Raw genomic sequence first — 14,000 nt, 5'->3', positions numbered from 1 at the left:
CACAAACAAGGCCATACTAAAGCTACCAGCACAACTATGTTTATTGCAGCATTATTTACCATAGCTAAGATATGGAACCAGCCCAGATGCCCCTCAGTAGATGAATGGATCAAGAAAATGTGGTATATATACACAATGGAATTCTATGCCTCCATCAGAAAGAATGGCATTGCTTCATTTGTTAGAAAATAGAAAGACTTGGAAAAAATTGTATTAAGTGACGTAAGCCAGGCACAAAGAAACATGGGTCCCATGGTTTCCTTTATTTGCAATAACTTGTATATGTCTGAGACAAGCAGAAAAGGTCAAATAAGATGATGTTAAGTGAAATGAACCCAATGTATTTATGAACCCCTAATGTATTTATAAGGTACCACTTGATTTTTTTTGTTGCTTTGTATGTCTCTCCCCCATGGTATAACCCCTGTTTTCACTATATTTCACTATAATTTAGGGAGCAAAAGGGAAAAAACAAATTGTTTAAATAGGGATACAGGTAAACCCATTGTAACAATGAGATGTACAAGACACTATGTCAAAAAACCAACTTTACAATTTAGGTGGGAGGTGGAGGGTGGGGGTAGTGGGGGGTGGCAGGGGGGATGTAGTTGTGGAGGTGGGAGGGAAGGGATGGTAGGGCAAAAACAAAGGAGGAGGCAACAATGCTTGATAAGAAATGTACTTGTTACCTTGCTCATATGATTGTAACCCCTTTGTACAGTATTTTCACAATAAAAAACTTATTAAAAACAAAAAACAAAATCAACTGACAACTGTAAAAACCAATGAAAGGACTTAATAAAGAATTAGTTTCAAAATAAGGGTTCAAAAATATTGTTTTCCTATATTTGAACAGTAGTGTTAGTTATTAGAAAAGAAATATTCATTGAGACCCACCAGAGAGGTCCAAATCATGTAGGAATAAATTTAGGTAAGAAGTAGCTAGACTCAGCAAACTAAAATAACTCCTCTAAGGCATATAAAACAAGGACAATTGGGAGAATTAACAAATTATATGTCCAATGATAAGATGTAGTCAATTCATTTATGACATGATATTATAAAAATGATATGACTATAAAAAATTGAAAAACTGGATGCGGTAGTACATTCTGTAATCTTAGCACTAAGCACTTAGGAGGCTGATGAGAGTATCTCAAGTTCAAGGTCATCCTAGGCTACATAGTAAGACTATCTCAAATATTTTTTTAATTTAGAAAAATATCATACTGTGTTTTTGAATTTTAAATGGCAGATTATAAAAAGAGTATAATGTGACTTTAATTTTGTTTTAACAAGTATTCACATATACATAAAAGATGTCTAAACTGTGCTTATCTTTAATTGATAGAAATAAAGGTAGCTTCAGCTCTCTGCCCTAAATTTGTTGCTTTCCATATCTTCTACAAAAGATAAATCATAATAAAATAAAAGTAGGCATTGTTGCTAGCCATCGGTGGCTCACGTCTATAATCCCAGCCATTCAGTAGGCTGAAATTTGAGGACTGAGGTTTGAAGCCAGCCTGGACAGGAAAGTTTATGAGACTCTTACCCCCAATTAATTGCCAAAAAGCTGGAAATGGTACTGTGGTTCAAATTGGTAGAGCACTAGCCTTGAATACAAAAGCTCAGGGATAGAGTGCCCAAGCCGTGAGTTCAACTCCAGGAGAGGCACATACACACACACACACACACACACACACACACACACAGAGAGAGAGAGAGAGAGAGAGAGAGAGAGAGATACAGCATTGCCTTCTCCTGGAAGCCCATAGTGGAATTCTGGCAGGTCTTATGTCTTACGCCTCCCTGAGCAGGTCAGGGAACCCCTTGGTCCTGAGTGTGGACCTTCATGCATATATGTTGAAAGCTTGACATTATCATCCTGGAGGGACCCATACTCCAAAAACAACACCTGGAAAAGAGGCAGGCAGAAAGAAGCCTTGCTGGAAAATGCAAGTGCTGACCCAAATTGACCTCCCAGAACCTTCTAGGACTAGCCAGAGTTCCTCAATATCTTTCTCTCTTCTCTCCCTCCCACCTCCCACTTTCTCTCCCACCACTGTCTCTCTCTTTTACACACACACACACACACACACACACACACACACACACACACTCCACATGTCTGGGAATAACAAAGAACATCAGCCTGCTGTCACCCACTGAGGCGTCTTGAATCCCAAGTTGCGATCTAAGCTATAGAATGTCCTATTCCCACTGACCCATGCAGCCTCACCTGACCCCCAGCCTTCACATGGGTAAAACAGGATTGAAATCCCAGGATGCACCAGGAAGTAGAATAAGGGCATTTGTTTCGGAGACTCTGCCCTAGAGTTTTCTCCCCATCCTTCACTACTGCATGCTGGGTACATACATGTGAGCATTACTTTTTTGCTAAGTCTCAGGAGATACCACTTCTCTTTCCCCTCCTCTGTTCCCTTCCCCAGCCCTCAAAGGGAAATCAAGGAGCCCACAGATAAGTAAGCAATACATACATGAGGACTGGCTGGAGAAGACGCCATGTTAGTAGGAGCCAAACTGGACAGACCATCTGCAAGCTACAAATTAAACATTCTGGTTAGCCACAGGGTTAGAAGATCCACCTCAGGGAAGACAGGACAGCCCTGAGGGAACAGTGCCCTTGCTCTCTCCATCCAGGCACCACTCCACCAGTCATGGGAAGAATGTCCTGAGATGGACAAACCTGGCTGCATAGCCCTATAATCTGTATGACTTGAGGCAAGCACTGATCTCTCTAACTAACATTCTCATCTGGAGAATGGGTGCAAAACCTATTTCACAGAGCAGCAGTAAGCATGAGCAAGACAAAGTTTATGTCAGTACAGCTGTAGGTGAGGCACAGAAAGAGGCTCCATCAATGCTATCTTATTTCTTTGTCTCTTCTCTTGGTCCTGTCCACTTAGCTGCTCTCCCTATCTTTCCTAAGTCTACATCAGGGACTTTCTTACCCCCAACAACCCTCTCATGAGCTCCTTCACTAGCTAAACCATCCATCTCTGCCGAGCAGGGCTCCTAAGTGAGGGCATATTTCTCATCCTTCTTGCCTCAAGAATCACAGCATCTCACAGCTCCCCCAGAGCCTTAAATTGGGAAAACTCAAAAATTCCATCACCCAACCCACCATCCCTCTCCTACAAATGGCTGTAGGGCCAAGGAGGGCCTCAGAGCTCGGGACCAGAGACAGGGAGACTGGTTGGTCCTAGAAGAAGTTGACTGGGTTCTGGGTGGAGGCGACAGCTTCACAGGTGGACAAGGCAAAGGCGTGTATTCTTGGCAGAGGGTTGGTGAGGGCAGACGAATAAAGAAACACAGCACAGCTGAGAAGGCAAACAACCCAGGAAGGAAGGCAAGGGCAGTGGAGGGCAGTCCCAGAAAGGTAAGGGTGGGGCCAGAAGGGATGCAGAGTTGCAAGGCTGTCTCTTTCTCGAAACCTTGAGCAGAGGGCTCTAGGAGGTATCTACAAAGGCCAAGCTCCATGCTGACCTCACATCAACACGAGGAGGAGCCCAGGGGAAACATTCCACATGGAGGAGGAAGAAGCCTTGTTGGAAAATGGAGAGGGTTGAAGGCAATAGACCTCTTCCTGCTCAGTACAAGGAGCATCACTGAGTGGGGGGAGGGGGTGCACCAAATCCAGAAGCCTGAGTAGGAGGGTAGAATAGCCAATGGCAACCACCCAGGGCTGCTGGCCACATGTTGCTGGACACAGTCTAAGCCCTGGATCAGACTGGACAAACTCCATGTACAACCCCCAGCTCACCAGAGACTGGCCTGCCTCTCCTATTCTCATCCTGAACCGCACTGATGATTTATTTTTATTTTTATTTGAATACAGTTCTTTTTTAGAAAGGTAAAAGGGAAACAGGCAGTTCAGCAGAGCAAAAGCATGAAAAAATAAGGTTAAACATAGTGCTCCAAAGATCTGGTCCAGCTTCAGAAATTACACATTCCTTTTTTGAGATGTGGGCATAATTTGCTGCTCCGATTCTGGAAGTGCACTTCCACCTTCATGCTCTCCCAGAGACTATAACTAGAACACCAAGCTCAAAATTAGGCCCAGCTGGGGGCCCGGGGGACTGGAGATCTGCAGCTCTGGGAACCTGAGGGCCTAGGGACCAGGAGCTTGGGGGACTAGGAGCCTAGAAGCCAGGGGATGTAAAGGTGAAGACCTAGGGTGTGAGAGCCTAGGGGTATGGGTGGCTGAAGGCTTGAGGACTAGGGTTCTGGAGGCCTAGCAATCAAGGAGCCTGGGACCCAAAGGCCTTGGAATGAGAAAACCTAGGGCCTGAGATCCTGGAAAGCAGGGAATTACTGGGGTGTAAGGACATGCCAGTCCTTGTACCTCAGCCCACAGGCATGAGGAGCAGGTCTATGTGTCTATGCTGCTTTCCAAGGATCTTCCAGACCAGCCTGTCAAGTGTCTCTTTGCAAACTTCCATGCCCAATATATATTCACACACATTACCTCTAACACACACATGTATATGTACACATACACCATCTATCACACACACACACATACACACACACACACACACACACACACACACACACACACACACACACACACCACTCCCAAGCTATCAGTCTGAAACCTATATAGCAGTCAGCCACAGAGTGTCTCATCCAAGCCTTCATGGCCTGAGTGGGTACTCAGAATCTCCTTAGCCCCAGTACAATCCAGAAGGCCAAGCTGATAGATCTGTCTTATATATCCAGAACTAACCACTCGACACAAACCAAGACACTACTGGCCACCTGAGTGCTGCCCTGAGTTCCAGCTGTGGCTGGAACATTGAGTTTCAGGTGACATTTTTCATCTGTGTGGTAGACTCCTCTCAGGACCTGGCAGTGGATGGGAAGAAGGCTTCTTGGACAGAGAGAAGATATAACTAAGGGAAGAAAAGAAGGCAGAATCTGGCAAGAATGGGAATTGGCTTGGAAGGAGCCCAAGGCTGGGACCATAGCCAAGACTTAGTGTACAACCAGAGGTGTGGTATCAACTATAAGAATGAAACATAGGCTGGACAAGCAGAAGCCAGGAAAAATCCCTATCTGTCAGACTTCCTGTGCCTCCAGTCCCTAGAGGCCAGGTCCTTTCATTTTATCTACAGAGGAAGAAGAACAGGGAAAGAGTGCTTAGCCAAAGGAACTCGAGCCCTCTGTACCTAGATCAACCTTGGAGGAGTCCCCGGTCCTCCACTAGGTCAGGGGTTACAAATGGGAGATGGAGGAGTGAGAGACAGAGAGATGGAAAATCTGGATCATTCAAGCCAGATCAATAGATGTCAGAGAAAAACAGTATACAAAATCAAACTCCACACCATAGACTTCTCCAGACAGTCAGGCCCAAGGAGGCCAGTCTAAATTTGAGGCTGAACTTGGAGCTCCTTCAGAATTAGACAGTAAGGGTAGGGCCCAAAATTGTTCCATCAGAACAGGCTGGTCTTACTTCCTCCTCTTCCTGTCCACTGACCAGGTGAGGTTGGGCCTTCCCTCTATGACACATTTCTAGGAGCCCAACTCCCACTGGCCACCCTTCTTACTTGCCAGCAGGTCTAGCAAGAATGGCCATGCATTCCACAGGCCTGGCTATGGCTCAGACCCCAGCCCCAGTTCCCTCGTGTCAACACTGGGAGGAGGTCCAGCCTGGGCCTCCTCACTGTCTGCCTCTGGCTGTTTGTAGCCAGCAGGACCCAAAATAAAGGGAACTCTGCATCTGAGTCTGTAGACACTTTAAGGGCAGCACATAGAGAACGGAAATCCTGTGGGCAAGCACTGCACTTTCCTGCTGTCTCAGACAGGCCCACCAAGGGGGTGGAACACAGGAGCTAGGACCAGACAATCCAGAGTTTGGGGCTAATTCAGCTATAAACACTCAACCAGGCCAGAGGCACAGTGTGGAGTTTAGCTACAGTTCGTGTAGAACCATCTGAAATTTCCACTTGGCCTTTCCAGACAGGAGAGGTTTGCTCTCAGACTCATCCAGACAGTGGACATGTCATCTCTTTCCACCCATCCCCCACTTATCCATATTTGCCTGTCCAGACAGACTCACTGAACACTTCTCTAAGTCAGGCCCTGTGCTGGACAATAAGGGTATAAACAGAATGACAATCCAGTTGTGTTCTGAACTCAGTCCATGGAAGATGTTGAGACTGACAGATATACAGGACCGGGGGAGTGGGTGCAGTGGTCAAGATCCTGTAGGAGAAGAGTAGGGAAGACACCTACATTGAGGCTTAAAGAATGAGGAGTCAGGCCACAGATCAGGACAAAGTTTTCCTCAGCAGAAGGAAGGAAGGACAGAGACCTGAAAGCCATGAAGGGGCTGAGAGATGAGGGCTCAGGGCTTTGGTGACTTCTTATATTATCAGTAAAACTACAGAACAAGATCACCACCCTCAGCAGCCACGAGGCTACAGAACTGAACACTGGAGATGCTCTGTTGGCAATTGACAGAAAGATGGGAGGGTGACAAAGAGGAAGAAAGCACCCTAAATGTCCGAGGGAAGCCCTGCATACACATGGCCAGGCGTAATTTTACAAGTGAGGCCTCCTATCCTGAAGCTAACCCAGCACCTTACGGCACAGGATGGATGGATGAAGAATATAGACCACTCCAGATAATGCCACTGTCCTGGGTAAGTCAACAGGTGGTAGCCTGAGGACACAGTGCTGCCTACTAGGCTGGGAGGAGGTGCTTTCCCCCCAGGGTTCCAGGAAGTGCTAGAAATCTGGGGTAACAGAATGTGGAGCTCGCAATGTGCAAAGGAAGGTGAGAGCTCAAACGGTGAGTTCAAGGCTAGTGCTCATTTCTCTATCCCTACCATAGGAAGGACCAGGTAGACACAGCCCTATGTGATCCAGAGCCCCTCTTGGGCCCAAGATGGAGACAATGCTGTCCCTGGGTAGAAGATGCCACAGACAGCCAGTCACAACTTTTTCACTGCAGCTAGGTCACCAGTGGACTAAGTTCCCTCCAGTCTGGAGCCTTTTCATGTCCTTCCTGTTCCTTTCCCTTCTTTTTCCTGAGGGCATGGGACAAGATGCACCAGTGGCCTAGGCATCGTCTTTCTAAACTGCCTCCAAAATGCCACCAAATACAAATCCATGGAAAAAATCTCCCCCCATTCGCTCCAATAAGGGGACTGCCCAGGTTAGGGTAGTTAGGGCTGGAACACCCCAAGACTTCAACATTTCCTCTCATCTGCCTTCTCTTTCATTTGTTTCCCTACCCTGATTTGCTGAGTAAATGCCCTCAACATGACCCTAAGATAAAGAGGCCCAAGAAAAAAAGGTTGGTAATCTTACCCTGAAGACCACTCAGCCCCTCTTTCAACGGAACTGAATCTAATCCCCAGTCAGATTCTTTTACTTGTGGCACCCATCCCACCCCTACCCCCAGAGTGTGAAGGGAGATGTTTCATCATGGCTGCATTGTAGTGAAGCCAGAATGAGATGAGGAACAGAAGGAGAAGGGAAGATCGAAGGAGCCTCTCCCCTAGGACCCAACATACCTGGATGGGGATGAGGGGTTCCTTGTCATCAATGTCAATGAGCACATCTTCTCCAGGGCTGAGTAAACTCACATCATCTGTAGGAAGAGTGGTGTCCAGGCCTGTGGTGAGCTCCATTAGGATGCTGCCATAGGACCCCTGAGGATTTTCACACTTCTCTCACCTGATCCTTCCCTCTCTTGTTTCTTTCTATCCCATCTTGCCCCACACTCCCAATTCTCTCTTTCTCTCCTCACAAATCTCACTTCCTCTCATTGCCTCCTTAACATTTGCTTCCCCTTACCTCTTCCCACTGTCCCCCATTCCAACCACTGCTCCTCAGCTCCCCCAAATATGAGTTGCCTGCTCCAAGTGTCCACTGCTGAGGAAGGGGAAGGACCTACCTCTGGTGTAGCTGAGCAAAAGCCACTGTTCACTCCCTACCTGGGCCAGCATGAGGGGACGGACTCTCAGCTGAATAGGGGTCACATAGGAAACTCTCCAGGGAGCGGATAGTACACTGGCCCACCACAGGCCGGCGGCCAAACTGACGGTTATCAATGACCTTGACCACGATGGGGGGACAGTAGAGTTCCTCCCTGGGCAGCATCTAGAGGAGGAAGAAGCATGCTGTTCTGGATACCAACCTGAGCCCATCTCTGGGAAGTCTTAGGAAAAGAAGTAAAGAGAGTTCTTCACCATCGGATCAAGGAACAGAAAATGCCTGTAAACCCAGACTATCACCAAGAGCCAGAAATCCAAAATGGCTGTTGGCCTAGTGTAGGAGCTGAGGGCACACAACTTTCTGCTGGCCTCTTCATGCTACATGCAGAGAGGCTGGCTTCCCCCATAGCCGACACACTCAGCTCAGCCTGAAGTCTGAGCAAATCGACTTTCCCTGAACTCTCACTGGCTGAGGAGGGGGAGAGGAGAGTTGGCCCAGGACTCAAGATTTCTTGCAGACAGTCCCCCCCAAGTGGATACTCAGGAGTTGGCTTACAGACCCAGATTTTTCTCCCCCCACCCGAAATGTACTTTGAACACAACTTGAAATAATTTATATGCTCTCCTTCAGTGGCGGCTTTGGCTCAGCCAAGAGGAGGCTCCTGTTGACAGCCACTGGGCCTGGAATTTCTATAGAGCTTTCATCTTGCAAACTGTCATCTCGCAAACTGTTTTCCTTTCCTTAGACCTGCCTTACACTGGCCACTAGACCCAGGCAATCCAGAGAGCTGGAGAGGGCTGAGGGGGAGGGGGGACCACAAGGGCGGAGCTCCTCTGCCAGGCCAAGGCTGGGAGTCTCTAATAGGTCAGAGTTTGTAAGGTCCCTTGGGGGAACCCCAGGGATCAAACCTGTCCTGGAAAGAAAAACAGCCCTGGAATGGCTCCTGGGAAAGGAGGGGTCCTCTGATCCAGAGCTGGGCAGAAGAGAGCTAGCTAACTCCATCTGTGCTGCTCATAGGGCAGCACAAGCATTTCCTCCTTGTTGTTGCAGAAAAATGATGTGCTGGGAGCCTACAGGTAATTGGAGCTCAGCCCCTCGGATGCCCAGGGCCATGAAAACATCTAGCACTCTGGACTCCAGGAGGGGACAGAAAATAGGGAAATGGGGCTCACCACTTCCATGAAGAGAGTACAGATGTCAAAATTGGGGTTCTTCCGGAGGTTTCTGATGACACAAGACTGAACTGTCTGCCCCCCACACTCCACTACAAGGCTGGGGGATGAAATACTGGCCATCTGGTAGCTCTTCATATTCCGCAGGCCCCATGCCAGGATCTGAGGACAGGGGATGAGGACAGTGTCAGGGACAGGAAGGGAAATAGGCAGGCTGCCCCAAAGCCACCCCAACCCAGGGCCAGACTCACCTCAATGGCAGTGCGCTGCAGAACTGGCTTGATGTTCTGGGGAACCATGTAGATGTTGGCCTCCCTCTGAGGTGGTGGATAGGGCAGGTCTGTGTCATCCGACTGTAGCAAGTAGCACAGAGACAAAAGTGGCAGGAAGATCAAGCAAAGATGTAAGAGAAAAGAGAGACAGGATGGAACGCGGTGACATGCATTGAGAGACATAGGAACAGAAAGATGCAGACCCAGAAGTGGGCAAACAGGCAGACAGGAGGGTACAAAGTCCACTTTTGCCAGGCACCCATCCCCAGGATTCACAAATCCTCACAGTCATCCCTCCTCCCATAGATCAGGTTTTGAGTACCTGCTATTCTCTCTCTCTCTCTCTCTCTCTCTCACACACACACACACACACACACTCCATCCTAGCACATCCACTTCAGCCTCTGTTACCCACTGCCTCTCCTGCCCCTTGACTTTGACTCAACTGGATTATCATCCCCTTACCCAGATACTTCCAGCCCAACCCCACCCCTCACTTCTATGTTCTGTGAGAACAGAATATGTACACTGGAAAAACAGAGAAGCGGAGAAATGAGAGGAGACATCACCACAGCTCCGGGAGAGGCTCCCTCCATACCAAAGAGCAGGGATAAGAGAGACACCTGTCAACTCTGGCCTACTAACAATTTCCCAGAAAATCTTGAGAGAGCTACATGGAGGAGGAGGGCAAGAGAGGGGGGGTTACCTCCATTAGTTAACTATGACTGCGGAAGTTAGAAGCAAACATTGTGCAGGAACCATACCTCCACCAGTCATGAAGTTACATCATTTTCCTTTCTTGAACTCATTTGATCTATAAATAATGGTTAGTAAAAGTCACCTATCTCTAGCCATTAGTGTGAGGGCAATTAAAGCAAAATTTCCTTTTCTTTTAAGACTCTACTTCCATGTCAGAAGTCTCATATTTTACAAGTCTAATAGGACAAGACCCTTGACTGCCACCTACTGGAAAAATTTTATAATAATACAAATATACAGTATCTATGTTAGCCATTGCACCTTCTTTGGCCCAATGCCTTTGTGTAATGCTCATCTTGCTCCACCTCCATACACAGAGCCCTTGACCTCGAGAAAAAGTAAAATTATAATTAAAAGGACTGTTCTGGATATTTTACAGAGCTGGCTGTCCATAATCTTATTTAATAAACAATGGGATCATTGGATTCATTCTCTAAGTGACTTGCTTTAGGCTTCTTCTGAAAGAATGGTAAATATATGTTCAAGTGCTCTGACATAGAGGATGTAGGGCGAGGTTGGAACAAAAAAAGACTACTGCTTTCTCCTGTCTCCATAAGATTTCAACCGTCTCTCCTGTCCATTGGCCTCCTGATGACAGATATATTTCCCTGACCTAGAGCAAGGAGCATCTCAGTTCTAGAATTAGCCAAACTGGATTCCAGAGCCAGCTCCACCACTTCTTAGCTATGTGACGCTAGCAGATTACTCAACCTGTGACTCAGCACCATCAAAGAGATGGAGGATAACAAGATTTATGAAGGTGCCTTGAGAACTCAATGAGAGAAGGATCATAAGGAGTACCTGGCACAGTACACAGAGGGTGTTTAATAATTGGTAGTAGGTGTAATTATTCCTATTACTGTCAGTGCCATTGTTTTTGTCATTGGCATTAGTGCTGCTCTTGCTGAGGTGACTTGAGGAGAACTGGACTACCCAGAGCATCATTCAGAACAACACTGGCTTTATAACTATCCCTAGTCACCAGGACACAAAGTTGGAACTGGGTACTTTCCTCCAGGCCCAGCCTCAAATTGACATAATGTAAGAATCACTTACATGTTTGACTTCCCAGGCCGGGTTATGGGCAGGACATGCACTTGCAGAGGTACCATGCTTCACCCATCATGGTCCCCAGGAGAGTTGTCTCAGAGGGTGGAAACTGGACCTACACAGCTGCCACAGTGGCCTGGCTGCTAAGGGGACCCCTAGTTTCATGTCCACCCTAGCACTCTAAGGCTACCAACTTCAGGTGGCTGTGCATCCAGAGTGACTGCCTTAAAGGAAGGGCTGTACTTCAAGGACCATTTGTGGCCTGTTCTTGGACTCTAGTGGCTGATAACCAGCCCGCGGTGGGACCAAGACCAAAGGGAGCAAATAGCAGGAACAAGGGAAGGAACAAGTTCCTCTCGAGTGGGAGGCAGAAAGTCTGTTTCTTTTCACAGGGTAGTGACTGACATTTTTTGAAAGTCACCAAGGAAAATTCATTAATACCTTGCCCTCAGAACATATTTATCCTTCATGTCCATGTTCTAGACTTCTTTCCTAGCTCCCTCAAGCTCTGTGATAATGAGGTCCTCTCTGAATGCTAAGGATCCGGTTCCCCCTGGCCTTGCCTTGAACCCTCACCCTGAAGACAGAGCAAAGCCCTGCAGCAATGTAAGTGCTAGTACCGTCTGCAGAAGGCCCTGGAGGAAGAAGGCAGGAGCACACAGCTGTGGAGCACCAAGTCCACGGAGGCAGAAGGAAGAGAAGCAGAGACAGAGGTTAGAGGTGTGTCCTCAGCACAGGGCACCATGTTCATCCACCACACTGTTCCCACTCCCAGGACACACCTGCCTTATGCCATTTGGTGTTAACTGCGTGGGATCCCCATCTGTGTGACCCCTGGACTCCCATTGCTCAGCCTGAAAACTGTCCCTTCAGTCCTCTGCCCCCACCCCTGTCCCCCACCCACTGCACAGACTACACTGCATCTTGGTATCTGCAGCTACTGCTACACATGCTCTCCTGCATGCTCTCCCTGAATCCCATCTCTCCCAGTCCTTTCCTTTCTTCATGTTGTTGCCTGATCTTGCCTTCCCAGCACATGGCTGTCTACTCCATCCACATCATTTCCTCTGGGCTGTCTGAGGGAGCCATCCCTCCCTCTCTTCCTGTCTTCTCTCATTACCCTGCACTCTGCCTGCAAACTTCTCTTTCCAAAGTCAACCATTATCTCCTGAGCTCAGCCCAAAGGACACTTGTTCAGTCCTCAACAGCATCTGCCCAGCTGACCCTAGTCTCTCTTGGATTCTATACTACAGGGCCACTGCTACTCTGAGGCTGAGTCTCCCTGGCAACCTCCTCCTCTTCCTCCACAGCGCTACCAAGCCAGGGCTCCTTAGATCTCATAGACTTTCTGCTCCTGATTCTCTCTCCTAAATCTAGACACCGCCTCCCCCACCCTGCACCCTAGCATCTTTATTCTTAGTTCATCCATGTGTCCTACTAGCTTCTCATACTGAACTTGTCCCAAAGTGCATTCTTTTTTATTTTTTTTAATTGTAAAAATGCTGTACAGAGGGGTTACAGTTACATAAGCAAGGTAATGAGCACATTTCTTATTGGGCATTATTGCCTCCTCCTTTGTTTTCCAAAGTGCAATCTTGATCTCCCCTACCCCATTAAAAATAAAACTGCTTCTTTCAAATGCCATCCCAAAGACTGGCCCCACCTAGACAACCAGTCCATAAACAAATCAAAACAAAAACCCAATACCATACCACCCTTGGCTCCTCCTCTCTTCGCCACTATGTCTACTTGACCACCAATCATTGGAGATTTAAGTCCTTAATTGACTCTCTCCCTCCCATTCTCTCCCTCCCTCCCCCCTTCCCTCCCATCATTTGTTTTCTTTCCTTGGTTCAAGTGAGTACCTCCCAAGCCTGAACTGGCCAGCCTCACTCCTCACTGGCTTCCTGACATCTGATTTTGCACACTCCTTCCCAGCTCCCAATACACACTGTGTTCTGCAGCCAGGATGATCTTTCTAAAACTCTCACTGCCCACTTAAGGCCCTATAAGTCTTGCCCTATAAGTCTCAGAGCGAATGCACTCTTCAACATGGCCTTGAGGACTACTCATCTTCTAGCTCCTTCAGACTCCTCCAACCGCATCTCTCACCACATATATTTCCTTTCGAGGGCCCTGAATAGTGACAAGCCACCTCCCTAGAGAGGCTCAATCTTAGACAACTCTAGCAGGTGGCAGGCAGCACCATGCTTTCATTCACATTGAGGCTTGCAGTTCACTGTTGCTCCATGTGGAATACAGTTCTATTCCACTTCACTGGCTACCTCCTGCCTGGATGTCAGATGTCCCTGGTGCCCAGAGCACCCCTACCCATTGGTCTCATAGCCACTGTTCTTCATCCCTTTGAAAGGACACATCAGACACCCTGGACCACTGTGTTCCCTTGACTGTGCACCTGGTTACACCAGCAGTTCTGTACATGAGGGTCATAGCTAAATTCATCAAATAAAAAAAATACTCAGAATGGATAACTTAAGGAAAGGAGGGAGGAGGGGAGGAGGAAAGGCAGGAAAGAGGAAAGGAGAGAGAGGATAGCCAGTGCAATAGTGAGTGCAGCAGTACCTCAAGAAATGAGTCTTGCTGGGGAATGCTCCAGGTAGAGTACTTGATTAGCAAAGGTAATCCCTGAATTCAAACCTCAGGAATAGAAGGAAGGAAGGGAGGGAGGAAGGAAGGAAGGAAGGAAGGAAGGAAGGAAGGAAGGAAGGAAGGAAGGAAGGAAGGAAGGGAGGGAGGGAGGGAGGAAGGAAGGAAGGAA

General features: G+C 47.7%; 1 protein-coding gene across 1 annotated transcript in view; it reads right to left on the bottom strand.

Moving 5' to 3' along the window:
• Dysf (dysferlin) overlaps positions 1-14,000 on the bottom strand; it is a 209,293-nt gene that overhangs the window by 56,251 nt on the left and 139,042 nt on the right. The window contains exons 37-41 of the mRNA XM_013035761.1: positions 9,392-9,493; positions 9,141-9,302; positions 7,968-8,133; positions 7,545-7,621; positions 2,499-2,561 (exon numbers count right to left, since the gene is read on the bottom strand). Coding sequence (XP_012891215.1) covers positions 2,499-2,561; positions 7,545-7,621; positions 7,968-8,133; positions 9,141-9,302; positions 9,392-9,493 — 570 coding nt within the window. The remainder of the gene's footprint in view (positions 1-2,498; positions 2,562-7,544; positions 7,622-7,967; positions 8,134-9,140; positions 9,303-9,391; positions 9,494-14,000) is intronic.

This window comes from Dipodomys ordii, unplaced genomic scaffold, assembly GCF_000151885.1.
Source record: "Dipodomys ordii isolate 6190 unplaced genomic scaffold, Dord_2.0 Scaffold220, whole genome shotgun sequence".
Classification (NCBI taxonomy): domain Eukaryota; kingdom Metazoa; phylum Chordata; class Mammalia; order Rodentia; family Heteromyidae; genus Dipodomys; species Dipodomys ordii.
This window is presented reverse-complemented; position numbering and strand designations above follow the sequence as displayed.